The sequence below is a fragment of the Epinephelus fuscoguttatus genome, linkage group LG22, assembly GCF_011397635.1.
Source record: "Epinephelus fuscoguttatus linkage group LG22, E.fuscoguttatus.final_Chr_v1".
Lineage (NCBI taxonomy): Eukaryota > Metazoa > Chordata > Actinopteri > Perciformes > Serranidae > Epinephelus > Epinephelus fuscoguttatus.
In genome coordinates this window covers 6,815,809-6,832,230 of record NC_064773.1, presented here as the reverse complement: position 1 = coordinate 6,832,230, position 16,422 = coordinate 6,815,809, and the positions used below count along the sequence as shown (strand labels likewise).

General features: G+C 41.6%; 1 protein-coding gene across 5 annotated transcripts in view; it reads left to right on the top strand.

Annotated features, from left to right (window-relative positions):
* The window catches only part of LOC125883091 (mucin-5AC-like), a 184,771-nt gene that overhangs the window by 31,450 nt on the left and 136,899 nt on the right, over positions 1 to 16,422 (top strand). For 3 of the 5 annotated variants that reach the window (XM_049567228.1, XM_049567227.1, XM_049567226.1), the window contains exons 5-6: positions 3,250 to 3,363; positions 3,450 to 5,011. In XM_049567228.1, the coding sequence (XP_049423185.1) occupies positions 3,250 to 3,363; positions 3,450 to 4,351 (1,016 nt within the window). In that variant the 3' untranslated portion in view covers positions 4,352 to 5,011. Of the gene's footprint in view, positions 1 to 3,249; positions 3,364 to 3,449; positions 5,012 to 16,422 lie in introns of those variants that run through there. The other 2 variants (XR_007448453.1, XM_049567229.1) reach the window with 2 other exon arrangements.

Below are 16,422 nucleotides of genomic sequence, written 5' to 3'. Positions count from 1 at the left end.
AGTTTAGTTGTTTTATTGTGAAACATTTGCAGGAATTTGTCGGGAGGATTCAGCAACTTGAGTACGGCTCTGGCCGCATTTTCCTGAATGAACCCGACCCAAGTCCGAGCCCAGCCTGAATCTGAAGTATAGACAGTGTGTAAATGACCATCAAAAGACTGCTGTTTCACACAGTCAAACACGCCGCTCGCACAGCAGTGTAGCACGGCACTGTATACACACTCAACTGGAGCAGAGCCTGTGTTGCATTCAGGTGTTGTCACATAAATAACAAATTCCAGCACTTGACACGTGGGCCAAACCCGAACTCTACAATCACGTAATCTGACATAGTGATTGTCGGAACAGACAGAAGTGTCGTGTAGTGTGTACCAGGCATTATGAAAAAATCCCAAATTTAAAGAAAGGCAGAGTACCAAACACAAAGTGACAGCTGGAAGTCCAGAAAATGAATTGCAGAGTCACCAGAAATTACATTTCTATGACTGACCAAATCAAAGAAATTTGACATCAAGGCACAAATTTACTTTGAGATTCGTGAATGATGTCATTCATCTCAATGTTCAGTCATCCGGCCTGCACAGAAGTTTTACAGTTATTAATTCAGTATTGTTTTGCCACGCCAGTCATCAGTGATTAACAGATCCTTATTTGGATTTGGAATTAGTGTTTGTCGGCCCTGTATCATTGAACGAGACAATTCTCTTTTGCTGATGGCTTCATTGTTTACTGCTAACAGGAATTTTGTAATTTCAGAAGAAAATATAAGATGAAATTCTGAGGTAAGGCCATCATTCCCTAGTGATCTTTTGAGTTTAACATTTAACACACCCCACTTTATTTCTTTAATAGATAACATTTCATCATCACGCTCTTGTTTGAAAGTATCACTTGCTTTTTTAACATCTTTCAAACTGTTGAACATACTAGAACTGTCATTAAATTTTAATTTTTATATAGCATTAAATAAAAACTGGGCAAGTTTCAAAATCACAGAATAGTCCTCTGTTACAGAGTCATCTATCTCTAATTTAGAAAGAGAATTTCTTTCTTTTTTTAAACTAAAAAATTCTTAAATTTTTTTCCACCATCTTTTAATCCACTTTAATCTTGACCATATAAAAGCACCCTTTGATCTCTCTCTATAGAATATGTCTAGTTCATGTTTAAATGTATCTAAATGTGGGGGCAGGTCATCACCTCCAGACATATTTGATGTGATGTCTAAAATACATTTTATTTAATTCTCTAATTTTGTTAAGTTCTTTTGGCAAAATTGAATCACAGATTTCCTAATTTGACATTTAAGCAATTTCCAATAGCTTCTGTAGTCATTGTGAGAAATTACATATTAGCAGCACTGTTCAGTATGTTTTTTTTTACTGTGTTATCAACTGGTACTGCTAACAGTGGCTAACAAGGCTGTAAAGATGGACGATGTGTCCCCACTTAACGCCACTATGCCTTATGCTGGATTTAAACTTATGCGTCGAGTCAATGCCATAACCTGACGTGCACCTCCCCAGAAATGTAACTACACGTCGCAGCGACGCAGACCTCCTGTCTATTTCTGTAAGCTGAAACCATTTCCCTCCGTGGAAACAAAGCTTTTATTTACTTTAATTTCACAGATAAGAAACAAAAAATCGTGAAGACAATAAAGCCTCCACAAAAATAGCATTTTAAGTCTTGTGTGTGATTTATCCTGGCTTCATATGAGCAGAGGAAATCACCGCTCATCACTAGGCTAATTTATACAATGTAAAATGCCATAGGCTTGTGCTAATAACGTTAGCATGTTAGATTTGTTTGGAAAACGTGTTTAGTATAAGACAGTTATTTTGTCAGTGAACCTTGTGAGTTGTAATGGAGCTGAATTTTGTAATGTTACCTTTGTTAAATGTTGTTGTTGTCCCTGGCTTCATATGAGTAGAGGAAAAGGCTGCTAGCTGCTAGGCTAATTTATACAATGTAAAATGCCATAGGCTTATGCTAATAACATTAGCATCTTGTATTTGTGGGGAAAATGTGTCCAGATAAAGACAAGTGTTTGTCTGTGAATGCTGCGAGTTATAGCGAAGCTGATTTGTGTACTTGTGTTTGAAACTGTCTCTATTAAGCCATGTTTAATGTGTGTTTAATGTATGTTTAATGTGTGTTTTGAATCAACTAAACTTTACAGCACTTCACAGAAACCTCCGTCGCTGACTAGTGTTTTGGAGGTGTAACTGCAGTGACACAGACACACCACTGCACAAGTGTAAATGCTCACAGCAGCGTAGGCTACAGTATAGGGTCTGCTGCACAAGTATAAATCCCCCTTTAGTCAAGCCAAAATATCCCGTATATGGCAGCTGCCATCTTGCGCTGGCCAGGGTCCGACCAACTGCGAGCAGCGCTATTGAATGCAAACACACTGATTGGCATGCACAGCTCAATCAATCATGGCATCTAATCTGCATATTATGGCATTAAATAACTAATTAAAATCAAAATGATCAGAAACAATAACTCTTTATCAAACATCAGGGTGATATGAACTACTGGAAATGACAGAAACCATCTTTAGGAAAAGGCTTTATGACCACCAGGAGGCCATGGAGATGTTGGGCTTCGTTTATCAGGAGCAGTCATGTCGTCCATCTTTATATTCAGTCTGAACTAAACAAAACTTAGCAAGGCTGTGATGTAACTGTGTGAAACACTGTTAAATAACCAGGAGCCTCATTCACCAACCCTTGTTCTTAAAATACACTCACAGCTTTCAACAACATTCTGACAGTCTACATTCTTTTTCTGTCTCTGTCTCTGTGTCCCTCTTTCTGTCTCCCTCTCTGTCCCCCTGCCTGTCACCCTCTTTCTCTCTCTGTCCCCCTCTCTGTCTCCCTCTCTCTCTCTCTCTCTCCCTGTCCCCCTCTTTCTGTCTCTTTTAATGTTTGGAGTCCATGCTGTGAACCTGACGTAGAACTTTCACCAGAACAAATTTAAGAAGAAACCTTAGAAAGATATTGGCGAACGAGGCTGGGAGTTATGTGATAAGAGTGGTGATTAAAGGATTGTTTTATATTACTCTGAGGTCGATAGTTGTCTGTTAATGGGAAATGCGTTTTTGGAAATGCTGTGAGAGACTTGTGAATGTGGAGAGGTTAAGTCTTGTTCCAAATTTGTCTTGTTCAAGTTTCTTAGAGCTCTATCACAGTTGTGATGTTAACAATGTGTTTTCTTTTTTTTTTTTGCTGTGTTTTTAAGTTGGTCTTGAGGAGAACATTGAAACGTATTTGGAATACATGAAGTACACCACATGTACTTCTGACTGCGCAAAGATCCCAGAAAACCTGGTTAAACCCGGAGACACCATCACAGGTTAGTTCCATAACCTTAATAATAAATATAGTGATGATGTTACAAAAGTTGTTCATGCTAAGCTGTTATTTTCATGTGTGTTTTAGACAGCTGCAAGGAGAATGCCAATCCTGCACCCCGCCCGTCACCATCAGGTGTGACAACCAATCACACATTCAGCAAAGAGCAAACGCTGTTCATAATTAGCCAAGTGCAACAGCACATTACGTCTGATGGACTTGGTCTCCCTAAGAACCTGGCAGAATTGAATGACCGGCTGAAATCTCCCAAAGGCAGTAAAAAGGAATTCTGGATGGACTTAAAAGAAAAGTTGAACAGTAAGTTCAGACAAGCGTTCAGCTATGAGAAGGTAAACAGGAAATGGAACACTCTGGTCGAAGGATACAAGAAAGTGAAAGGCAATAATAAATTAACAGAAAAAGGAACACGCTTCCAATTTTATGCAGAAATGGATGCACTTATGGATCAAAATGATGAACAAAATGAAGTGGACCCAATTTTCAAGACATCAGAGGAGCTGCAGGTGTGCGGGCCTGAGGCCCTGGGACGTTGCAGCAGTGTCACAGCATTCGCTGAAACTACACTTAGCCAAGCTACACCAAGACAACTTGCTGCTAAACGTAAGCCAGAACCCTCTGCCACACCTCCACCAGAACCCTCTGCCATACCTGCGCCAAAACCCTCTGCCACACCTGCGCCAGAACCCTCTGCCACACCTGCGCCAAAACCCTTTGCCACACCTGCGCCAAAACCCTTTGCCACACCTGCGCCAGAACCCTTTGCCACACCTGCACCAGAACCCTCTGCCACACCTATGCCTCCTTGCAAACGTAAAAAGTGGGAGGATGAGGAAAAGCTGTCCTTGCGAGAGTTTGATGAAAACTGTCAACGGCGCCACGAGGAAGTTATGCACGTGCTAAACCGTCAACTGGATGTTCAAAAGACGCAGACACAGCTTTTGTACATGATATGTTCACAGCGGCGTTAAAAGCTGTACAGTGTCCAAGCTCTTGCACAATTTTTTACCTTTTTGTTTTTTAGTTTATTTAAAAAGGGACAGTGCAAATGAACAAATACACATGGTATAAAAATGCCAGAATTAGCCAAAAGGCTATTTTTCATTTGTAGTCCCTGGGCCAAGATGTTACACGAGGCTACCTTAAATACAACAAAGCACAAAAAAGCAAACCACAAAACAAAAAGTGAGAAAAAGGAAAAAAAAAAGAAGAAAGAAAACGACATACAGTATAAAAGACCGTCCTGTTAATTATTTACTTTCTGTTTGTCTTTTTTTTTTAAGTTTTTTTAAAAACATTTTTATAGAGTTTGCACAAAAATAGCACTTCTTGCACATTGTGTCTAATTGTCTATTAATTGTAAATATATAATATATATATATAAAAAAAAATCTCCAACAGGCTCCGGCTGTGACACCTCAAAACACGGCAGGGAGGTCAAGTTGAGTGGCCTTTGGTGAGGCCTCGCTGACAGCCTGTCAGTCAGAGTGGCTACACCCTTAATTATGCAGAACTTAAAGCCTTAATAACATTTAAAGGGGATCGTTATAAAAAATATTCACCCCCCGCATAGTTCAATCAATCAATCAAACTTTATTTATATAGCACTTTTTGTACAAACAGAATGTAGCACAAAGTGCGCACACACACACACACACACACACAGTCACACAAAACGATTAATTCAGAGACTCTAATGGTAAGGACCAAACAGTAGAAGACTACTATAAAAACGGTAACTGAGGAAACGCTATCATAAGTAAGGAAACACCAGAGGCAGGATAAAGCAGAGCGGATTGCTGACAGCTATCACAGAGCTGTCAATCAGACTGGAGCGCAGTCTGTGTTTCTCCTGGGGGATTTTAATCACTGTGACCCGACGTGGAGCAATATGAAACCACTACGGCCAGAATGAACAATATACTGGACCTGTGCTATGGGAATATCCCAAACGCATATGTATCAAAGCCACGCCCCCCTCTCGGCCGGTCAGATCACAACGTCATCCTGCTACTACCAAAATACAGATCACAACTTAAAATGGGTGAGACAACAACAAAAACCATTAAAGTCTGGAATAATGAAGCAACCGAAACACTCAGGTTGCTTTGGACTCACTGACTAGGACTTGTTTTTCAATGACTGTGGTAGGGATTTGAATTCACTGACAGAAGTACTGACCTCCACATTTTATTCTGTGAGGACACTGTCACTCCACCAAAAAATAACCATCTATCCTCATAATAAAATATGGTTTACCAAAGACATGAAGCTCTGCTTAGCCCAGAAGAAAAGAGCATTTTCTTCAGGGGACAAGCAGAAGGTGAGGGAACTGGAGAGGAGTTCAGGAGACAAACAGACCCTGCCTCTTTTGCAGAAGAGCTGAACACCTTCTTCAGTAGGTTTAATCAAAACAAAGCATCAGATAGCTTTAGCTGCCAGACTCTGACCAACAATCAAGCCCCTGCTGTTGATGAGCAGCTGGTAACCTCCATCTTACACAGGGTAAACCCACACAGAGCCTCTGGCGCTGACAGGCTCAGGGGCTCAAAGGCTGCGCTGCACAGTTGGGTGCAGTCATCACCAGACTGTTTCAGCATCTTCTGGACTCTGGTTGTGTTCCCAGCCAGTGGACAGAGTCCTCAATAATTCCCATCCCAAAAAAGGCACATGCAAAGGACACTAAAGACTTCAGGCCCGTGGCCCTCACACCAGCTTTTGCAAGTGCATGGAGAGAGTTGTGGCGACTTAATGTCAAATATGCTGCCTGGAAAACTGGATCCCCTCCAGTTTGCCTATAGGGCAAAACGAGGTGTAGAGGACACAAGCCTTATTTAAGATCTTATTTATGGACTTCTCCTCTGCTTTTAACACTGTAAATACTGACACTCTGCTGCACTGGACCTCCAGATCCACCCAACTTGGATTTTATGCATAAAGGACTTTCTAATGGACAGACCACAGCAGGTGTTTTTAAATGGTAAACTGGTTTTAAACACAGGGCTCCCACAAGGCTGTGTTTTATCCCCCATTCTGTTCTCTGCCTACACCAATAACATCACCTGTAGCAGGGAGGGAATGAGTCTTTTTAAATACGCTGATGACATGGCACTGGTGGCCCACATGGACAGTATGGAGGCTCTCACCCAGGACCAACTGCCAGTCTTTGAAATGTTTAGTTCTAGTGATTTCTCACTAAAATTCGTGACCAGGTCGTCGACTAAGGAGTTGTGCTGTGTAGTAAGAGACAGAGCAGCAACTACATCTCAGCTTTTTAAACCTTTGTTTACTCAGGAGAGCGGGTGGAACAGGTGGAGTGTCTTAAGTATCTGGGGACACAGATGGACACCTGCCTGTCCTTCCAAACACACTCGGACACAATCTACAACAAAGCACTCCAGTGCTTGCATCTTCTCAGGAAGCTATGTCACTCATTGAATCCATTCTCACCTTCAATAGCACATCTTGGTACAACTCTCTCACGAACAAACAGAAAACAAAACTCTCTGGTATCATAGATCATCTGTCCCATCTGTATGAGCGCTCCGTTATCAGGAAGGCCACCCTGATTAGAGAGGAACCCTCTCATCCCCTCCATCATTCATTCAGTCTCCTCCCATCAGGCAGGAGTTACAAAGTCCCACTGGCCAGAAAAACAATCTATAAAAATCCATTCATTCCAATATGCAATAACAGCCCTCAACAGTAGAGGAATTTCAGTGCACTGGTAATGGTTCGCTCATGCTGCTGGTCCTTCATCTTTATGCATCAATGTGTGTTGCTTATTTTACATCCTGTGTATATTTTGGATTCTTTGGTCCTTTTATAAGTCTGTAATAGCTTGCACGTGTAAATGTTATCTTGATTCCTGTCAAAGAAGAATTTCAGGTACCATTTGGTTCAGACAATAAAGTATTTATTCTTAAAAAAAAAAAAGAAGGAACAAAAAAAAAAAAAAAAAAAAAAGGAAGACCTGACCAAACAGTTAGATACAGTCTCTTAGCACTTAGCTTCTGTCTATTAGCAGTTAGCTCCTATTAGCTCATCACCGTAGGCTCAGACTCGAGTTACCGTGTGTTCAGTGCGGGGTGCAAGTGTCACACAGGAAGCCAATGCAAAGACTTTAAAATGTGTGCTTTCTTGTTATAACACTGGGTTATGTCATGAATGATGAAATAACCCATAGAGATCAAAACTGTTTTCGTACCAGGCTGTAAACATGTTTATTTCAGCTGTAAAGATGGGCATTTTAACATGAGACTCTGTGGAGATTTGCTCTGTTTTGGAGCTAGCCCCAAGTGGCCAGTTGATGAATTGCAGTTTTTGGCACTTATGCATGGGCCTCACTTGTCAGCTCTAGGGGTTGCTGCTTGGGTTTGCATGGACTGCATTAAAACAGATGTGTTTTTCAGTGGTGGGCATTTGTCCTCTTGGAATAATTTCATATAGCCTATTTTTTGCACTTTTGTAGTCTCAAATGTACGAAAGAACAGTACAAGAGAAATAATTATTATTAATGCCGTTATTATTGTTGGTAAGATTTTGGACATGAGTCAAATAAAAACCTATCGAAGCCATACCCAAATTAAATCGAAAACTGTTCTTGTTCCATTGTTAGTACATGCCCATACATGGTCTCATTTGAAAGGTAAGAGAAGCTGGGTTTCCATTACCCTTAGAAATGCAAAATCTAAATAGCGCAATAGAAAACAGGTAATGGACACAACTGAATTTCTAAAACCTCTCAAATATCACTAGAACGTTTTACACTCATGAGGTGGTTTTTCAGATGTGTCGATACAGATGTATGTCGCAAAAGTGTAATGGAAACACTTGTAGTGCATTAACACACGTGAACCCACTCGTCACGGACGGGTTCTTTTCCATCCGGTTTTACGGCGGCTGCCATGTAACCAAAACAAAATGACATGATACGTGTGGACAGAGGAAACCGCTATCATCCGCTGCCTTCGTCTTTTGTTAAAAATGGTCACGGCAACAGCAGTAGTATGGAGCTTTATCCCTATCTTTATTCAAGAGAGTGGTCTATCAGTTTGAGAGCATTATTTATTGATTTCACGTTCAAAAACCCTGCCCTTGCACTCACATAGCCTCTGCTTGCACTTGGATCTACTCTGTTTCTGCTCAAACTGTGTGCTTGCATTCAGATACCATGTTGCTCGCACAGATTTCCTGCTCGAGCTTCAGCTTTTCTCCTTGCGCGCAAACTGTTTCTGTGCGCTCGCGGAATTTCTGCTGTCAGATTTCTGCCCTGCGCTTGGATTTATTTGTGTAACAACCTGTCAAAATCCCAACCAATAGAATGCCAGATTTACTGTTGACCAGTGAAATGATCCCTGCCTCCTATATTATGCTATTTATAATATATATCTATTTATATATATATATATATATATATATATATATATATATATATATGTGTATATATATATATATATGTATATATATTTATATATATATATATATATATATATATATATATATATATTTTTTTATATATATATATATATATATATATATATATATATATATATATCACATATATATATATACACACATATATATATGTGTGTGTAGCGAGCGCGCCCACAAGGAGGCACGGATCATTTCATTGGTCAACAGTAAATCTGGCGTTCTATTGGTTGCAGAAATTTGCAGTTGCAGCAGAAATTCCGCGAGCGCACAGAAACAGTTTGCGCGCGAGGAGAAAAGCCAAAGCTCGAGCAGGAAATCTGTGCGAGCAACATGGTATCTGAGTGCGAGCACACAGTTTGAGCAGAAACAGAGTAGATCCAAGCGCAAGCAGAGGCTATGTGAGTGCGAGGGCAGGGTTTTTGAGCGTGAAATCAATAAATTATGCTCTCAAACTGATTGACCACTCTCTTGAATAAAGATAGGGATAAAGTTCCATACAATAGATGCAACCAAAACCACATTGCCAACATCAATAAGTTTACGGAGTAGACTCTGGACGTCCATTTTTTTACGAGAATTACGCAGTCCCAAGACGGAGAGAGAATTACGACTTAGCTGTCAATCACCTTTCAGTGGAAACACCTGCAAGCCGCAATTGTACTTTCTCGAAATTGTCGAAATATCGCTTTAATTTTGCGTAAAACTGTTATGGAAACCCAGCTAGAGAAGTGTCTTACTGTATGAATCACTGTAAGTGCCACTGTCATTGAGTAATATAAGTTTCAAACATTGAAATAAAATGTTTTTTCATGCACGCCTGAATATTTTCTTGAAATGCTGCAGATGACTAGAACTGGGAGGTACAGCTGGAAAACACAACAGGACCATCATGTAAAGCCTCACAGCCCAAACTCAAAGCTGATACCAGTATCTCAGAGAAAAAACATTTGTCACATGTTTTTCTGAGGGTTGTTTTTTTTTCAAGGTGCTTTTCTAAAAAAAAGAGGGTGAATCATTGTTTTCCTTAAAACAACAAAGGAACCATTTGTTTGTCATTTCTGTACATGTTTAACAGTACGCAGGCCGGAAACGCCATTCAAAAGGCTACTTAAGGTCAGGAGTGTCATTGACTACAGAGATCCATAAGCCTTACCTCAAATTGTAGGCCGATTATTTTCGTTATGTTTGAAACCTGAAAATGTCAGTGATGCATGTCCCTTCGGCTCAGGCCGTAGTCTGCTTTTTGGCAAGGCAACAGGTTTTGTAAGGTCCTGTCTATTCAACAACGATTTCAACAGAAGATGGTAAACGTTAGTCGCGTTGTGGCTGATCATTTACATGAAAGCGCTGTTTATGGTGCCTGAAAACGCAACACTTTGAAAACTGGTTCCAGTGTGCAGATTTTTGGAAGCAACACCCTCTCCGTTTTCATGTAAACTTACAATAAAAACAGAGACTTTTCGCACATGCTCATTATGGTTCCAGTCACTAGGCATGCGTGAGAAAGTCGACCATCACAGCAACAATGGCGGACTCCTGAGCTCTGAAAAATGCATCATGCCACACCACAAAAACTGCTCAGGAATGGCCAAAGAGTTCAAGGTGTCGACTTGGCCTCCAAATCTCCCATTGAAATTCCCATCTTGGGAAGTGCTGATACCCCACCTCACAACTGACAGGTCTCAAATGATTTGAAGCCAGCACCCCGGTGCCAGACGCCACAGGACACCCAGAGGTCATGTGTCCATGCCTTGACATGTCGGAACAAGTCCGATCCAGGGAGGCCTCACCGTGGATTAGGGGTACCTCTGAGGTACCAGCACGGCCCATGGATGCTCGATCGGATTTGGATCTGGGGAATTTGGAGGCCAGGACGATGCCTTGAGCTTTTTGTCACGTTCCTCGGGCCATTCCTGAGCAGTTTCTGCAGTGTGGCACGGTGCATTTTCCTGCTGGGGCGCCACTGCCATCGGGGAGTGCTGCTGCCATAAGGAGCGAAACTTGATCTGCAGAGGTGTTTGGGTGGCATCCTTGTGAATTTCTGCACCAAAAGTTCCTCAGGAGAAAATTGCATTGTAACAAGATGATCAATGTTACTCACTTTACCTGAGAGTGGTTCTAATTTTTTGGCTGATCAGTGTAGTGACAGATTACAGGAGGCAAGTTTTCCACTTAATCTTCATCATTAATGCTTATTTTCCTTTCTTCTTTTTGTCCTTTTTTTCCCCTAGTCATCATTATTAGTCAAGGAGAAGTAACCAGCACCGGTGGGAATGCAGAGCTGCTCTTTAGCTGTGTGTCTCACGTGGGAAACGTTTCACTAACATCTGTGGAAGTTTTTGATGTGAATGCTTTGGCTGTGTGTTAACCTTAAACCGCTCTGCTGTGCTTGCTAGGACTTACACCAGGCCCCATCTACTGGCCACAGAGTGCACCATCAGGTATATCACTTGTGGGTGTCTATACAGGAAAGATTGGGTTATCAGTGTACAAGGTCTCGCTACATATTTAAAATCTCTGAATCTGACTTTCAGCAATGACTAACATATGTGCAACGATATCAAGAACTTTCCCCCAGAATTTTACTCTTACAATGTCAAAGAAAAACAACTTGAAAAGCATTTTCACAATATGTACTTATAGTCATGATGTTTTTACAAGTGGTGGCGGCTCCATAAAGATGAAACTAAATCTCACTACACCCTTTTTAAAGTTAAATACAACAAAAACATTTCTGCATCTGTGTATCTGTATTCTTGTTATCGACAATTCAGCTGCTCAAAAAGCACAGGTTGATACATACATCTCTTGATGTACTTAGACACATCATCAGAGAAGTACTTGGGGTCATAGGGGATTTTGGGCCTTTCAACTTTAGACCCCCTCACCCAGGTGACCCGACCAGGAGTGATCAGTTCCCGGCCTGTGTCCAAGAAGTATTGTTCGTAAAAATCCACAGTCATCTTGAAGCCTTCTCTGCTGATGGCTTTCCTTTTGCGTGCTCCAGTGATGCCCAGGAGGCTGTCGGCGTTGCGTTATGACTTTGCCGCAAAGCCCGTCCTCCCCACTCCAATGGACTTGCACCGTGCACGCCACCGCTGTCTGGCATCCTCCACCAGCTCTGCATACTTCTCAAGACTCAAGACAATTTGTTTATTAATCCCTACAGGGCAATTTCATTCCTCCTGCTAGCCTCCTCCATCTTCTCCTCCCAGAGCACTGTAAGCTAAAGCATGACCTCCTGTTTGGATGTTTCAGAGAACAGCACGATGTCTGGTCGGAGTGTGCGTGGGCCCATGTCAACTCCGAGGGTGGCGGCACCACCATAAATCCATCTTCTGATGGCTACTTCCAGCAGGGGAAGTCCCGACCTGATTTGTAAGATCTGTAGGTTTGTTCTGGGTTCATCAGCTGACAAAGTCCCTCACTGACACAGAAATATGAGAGGGGAAACCACAGAGTGCATAAAACAAATGAGCAGAAAAAGTAAGGACAGAGAAGGAAGGGAGATAAGGACAGAGGACGTCATATGCTGTATGGATAAGGATTGTAACGCCCTTTGAGGGAGATTTGTGACGTCTGTGTGAGCAAAGATGGTGAAAATAAAACAAGTGTTGTTGCTGGTTAAATAAAGGCATTAAACTACTTTTTCTTATGAAGAGAGCCGTCAAATTCAAACCCTCTGCCACAACCGATCAGAGCCAGGAGCAATGTATGTACTTATTTGATGGTGGGCAGAGGGAGAGGGGTATGACATGCCACAAAGGTCCCAAGGCCAGAATCAAACCCAGCACACTAGTAAAGCTGTGTTCACACCGGACCTGTTTTTTTTCGCTGTCGCTCGGTTCGCCTCTTTGATATCGCTTCATCGCTCAGTTGCAATCGCTCGTCAATGTGGCAGAAATCAACAGACTCGCTTCTTCGCTTTGATGACGTATTTAAGTGATCAGGGAATTTTGGGGGGGGGTTCTTGACTGTCATGACATGTCAGCTTCATTAAAAGTATAGCTGCAAATTAAAAGCAACAATAGATGGAAAAACACACAGAGACAATGCATCTGTGATCAGTCCACTAATTTAATTTTAACAATTTTTTCAATCTTCTCCAATTTCTCGTTTTATTTTATGGAAGTGATCAATGTAAGTGCACTTGTCCTAGAGCCGCCACGACGGTTTTTATAATGCAAAGAACTCTATAGATCAAACCTACAAGCTTCTCTTCCTATGACTTTTACTAAAAAAATGTGTCTTGTATGTTTTCTGAAGCCTTTGGGCCCTATTTAGATGGTATAAAGCGGACGGCACATAATCCATGGCGCAAGTGTCATTGCTATTTAGATGCATGCGCAGTTGTCCTTTTCACGCCCTGCGCCCTCGTCCTCTAACTAGCAAATGAACTTGCGCTTCTCTGGGTGTGTTGGTCTAAAAATGAGGAGTGGTCAGGCGCAGTCATGGCGCGTTGCTAGTTAGATGACTTAAAAAGCAAATGCGCCAGTGACCAACAAAAACCTGGTCTAAAGTCAACGGCGCAGTATTTTAGTATTTTAGTTAAACAAGTTAGTAATATGCGTCTCTAGGCGGGTGCACAATGCGCGTGCACTCTGCTCCGACACACACGGAGCAGCCACACATACGCAAAAGATAACAAATAAAAATATGATTACAGTGTGAAAGGTTATTATTGTGCACATTTAAATATTTATCAGAAACACGTCTTAATGGTCAGTCATTAATCAGAACGATCTAATCGCAGTTGATGATCATCATAATCCGGGAGGTCCAATGTCCGAATAGACGCAACTGCGAGCAGACCTCCACGGGCTGATGATGCATAGCCTGTAAAATGAACTTGTCTTTCCCAAATGAATTGTGATCATTTTGGCATGTAAATCACAAAATCAAAGATGTGAAAACGTTTGATAAACATTATTTTGACATAAACACAACAATAACCAGCTTCTGTGAATTAAAGACGTAAACTTACAGCCCTACAAGTAGGCTACAAATGTATATGTAAAAAAAGCTTTCAGAACGTAAAACTGAAGATCATCTTGTCAGGAGGAGGAGGAGGAGGAGGAGGAGGATGACCCCAGCTCCACAGCCAGTGCGCAGCCAGACCAGACGGCCCGGGTGCAGCCACGGGACCAGCCCTTCCTGCACCTTCAGACAGGGGGGTTCAGGATGCTGGAGAGGGAGCTGGGCTCTCTAACCTCCCGGGTTAAAATAAAATAAATTGAATGATTTACAATTTGTTGACAGCGTTTCTCTCCTGCACGCGCGCTCTCTTTCTCTCTCGCAGTCTCACTCTGTTTCTTTTCTTTTGACTTTTCCAAATATTTTATAACACAAAAGAAAGAAATTATGTTTTTGGTTTTTTTTTTCTTACCTATTTTGGCACATACATACAAAATCCTCCCGCTCCTCGCTCCAGGCAGCTCCAACTCCGCTCACATGCTCTGTCTCAGGCATCAGAGCCTCTGCGCTACAGGTAGATGCATTGGCGCTGTCCATGGTGCTTAACACAGGACCGCCAGGATTACAGCTCCCCTCCAAGCACCCCAACATATGTAACTTCATTGTTTATGCTGCCTGTGTGCTCAGAAGCACACCAAAAATGCATTTGAGTAATTTCCGAGAAGTTATGATAAAATAAAAAAAATATTACAGACTATAGAATAGGACTGACAGCCTCTCCAGTGTCTCGTGTCAATTAATTAACACTATTTGTCGGCTTTTTATAATGCCTTTTTTTTTTTTGCTGCTGCTGCGCCGTGTCTCCAGTTGAAAGAGGTGATTTGCTCAGTACACTCTACAATAATAAATCAGACTTTTGGTTTATAATATTGTTGGCTGTATTACGCCTTTTAATAAAAAAAAAATTAAGAATAAAAGAAATAAACACCGAAATAATTAGTGGAAACCTTTTTTTATTGATTCTCCTCCTCTTTGACATACTAACACACACACACACACACACACACACACACACACACACACTGAACACGCAACTGAATGAATGAATGAACATTGGAAGTGGTTCAGCCGCAGTCCCGCCGGCTGGCGCGGTCACTGTTCAGATTTGTTTTTTATCATTAACAAAATGTTTTTTTACTGACCGTATGAATGGTTTTGTTTTGAAATAAATATTTGGAAATGAAAATGTATGCTTTGGTGTACTTTTACAGAGTTTTGCAATATGTATAGCCACCTGTATCAAAATGTATAACTTTCAGCAGCGCTCTGCTGCGGTCGGAGGTATAAATGCTCAGTGTAGTGTGTTTCATTTTTGTAACTTAAAGGCTTCAGAAAACATACAAGACACATTTTTTAGTAAAAGTCATAGGAAGAGGAGCTTGTAGGTTTGATCTATACAGAGTTCTTTGCATTATAAAAACCGTCGTGGCGGCTCTAGGACAAGTGCACTTACACTGATCACTTCCATAAAATAAAACGAGAAATTGGAGAAGATTGAAAAAAAAATGTTAAAATTAAATTAGGGGACTGATCACAGATGCATTGTCTCTGTGTGTTTTTCCATCTGTTGTTGCTTTTAATTTGCAGCCATATTTTTAATGCAGCTGACATGTCATGACAGTCAAGCACCCCCCCGGGATTCCGGGATTACAGCAGCCAATCAGCGTTGAGCTGCAAGCGACAGGACCCAGCGAAATACCGCTCCAGATGAGATTTCTCATCTCAAGCAACGAGCGAAAAATCGCTCTGTTGCTGTCGCTTGGAGCCCGAGCGATTTTTCTCCCGGGCAAATATACGCTCAATCGCCCGTTTGCATTGACTTTGTATGTAAACTCGTCGCTAGCGGAAAAAAAAAAAACAGGTCCGGTGTGAACACACCTTTAGATGACATAAACTATAACCACTCAGCTAACAAACCTCTCAGGAACAGAAAAACTATATTGTACATCACTAGGCAAAGGAAATATGTCTTTGGTGTGGCTCAAGAGTGAAAGAAAACCACACAGTATACTCTTTGAGTTTTAAAAAAAAATAGATACACAGGTCAATAAGTAATTATTGCCGTAACTAAAATAATATTGGCTGAATAAATCAATAAAGTAGTGGACGCTCTCTGAGGCCCCTCTCCCCCCTTAAAGGCTCAAATGGTTTAGTCCGCCCCTGCACTAGGATTCATCTCTAAACGCAGCTTAAGCCGAGTGACTGACTGCTCATGCTGCTGGAGCGTCTTTTCCCAAAACGGAGAAATCAGGGTTCCAAAAAAGGCTCCAGTTTCCACCAAACACTTTCAGTATGGTACCTTTGGAACCAACAGTAACCCTTCAGACATGGTACCTAGACCCTAGGGTTTCCACCACAAACAGAATGTGGGCGGGTTGTTGTCACTCACTGCTCTGTCCAGCACTCACTGTATTTCCTCCTTTATCAGTCTGCACCTCGTTTATCGTCCACAGAACGAGGCTGCACGACATTTTCAGAACAAAATAAAACAGGCTGCAGTGAGAGTCGCATTAGTCGCCTAATGTCGCATCTACACTACACGATATCAGCCCGATTATAGCCCAACGCAGTGCCATACCGTGTTGGCTCGGATCATGTACGACAATGAGCGTAGTTGATTCATGCCTAAAGC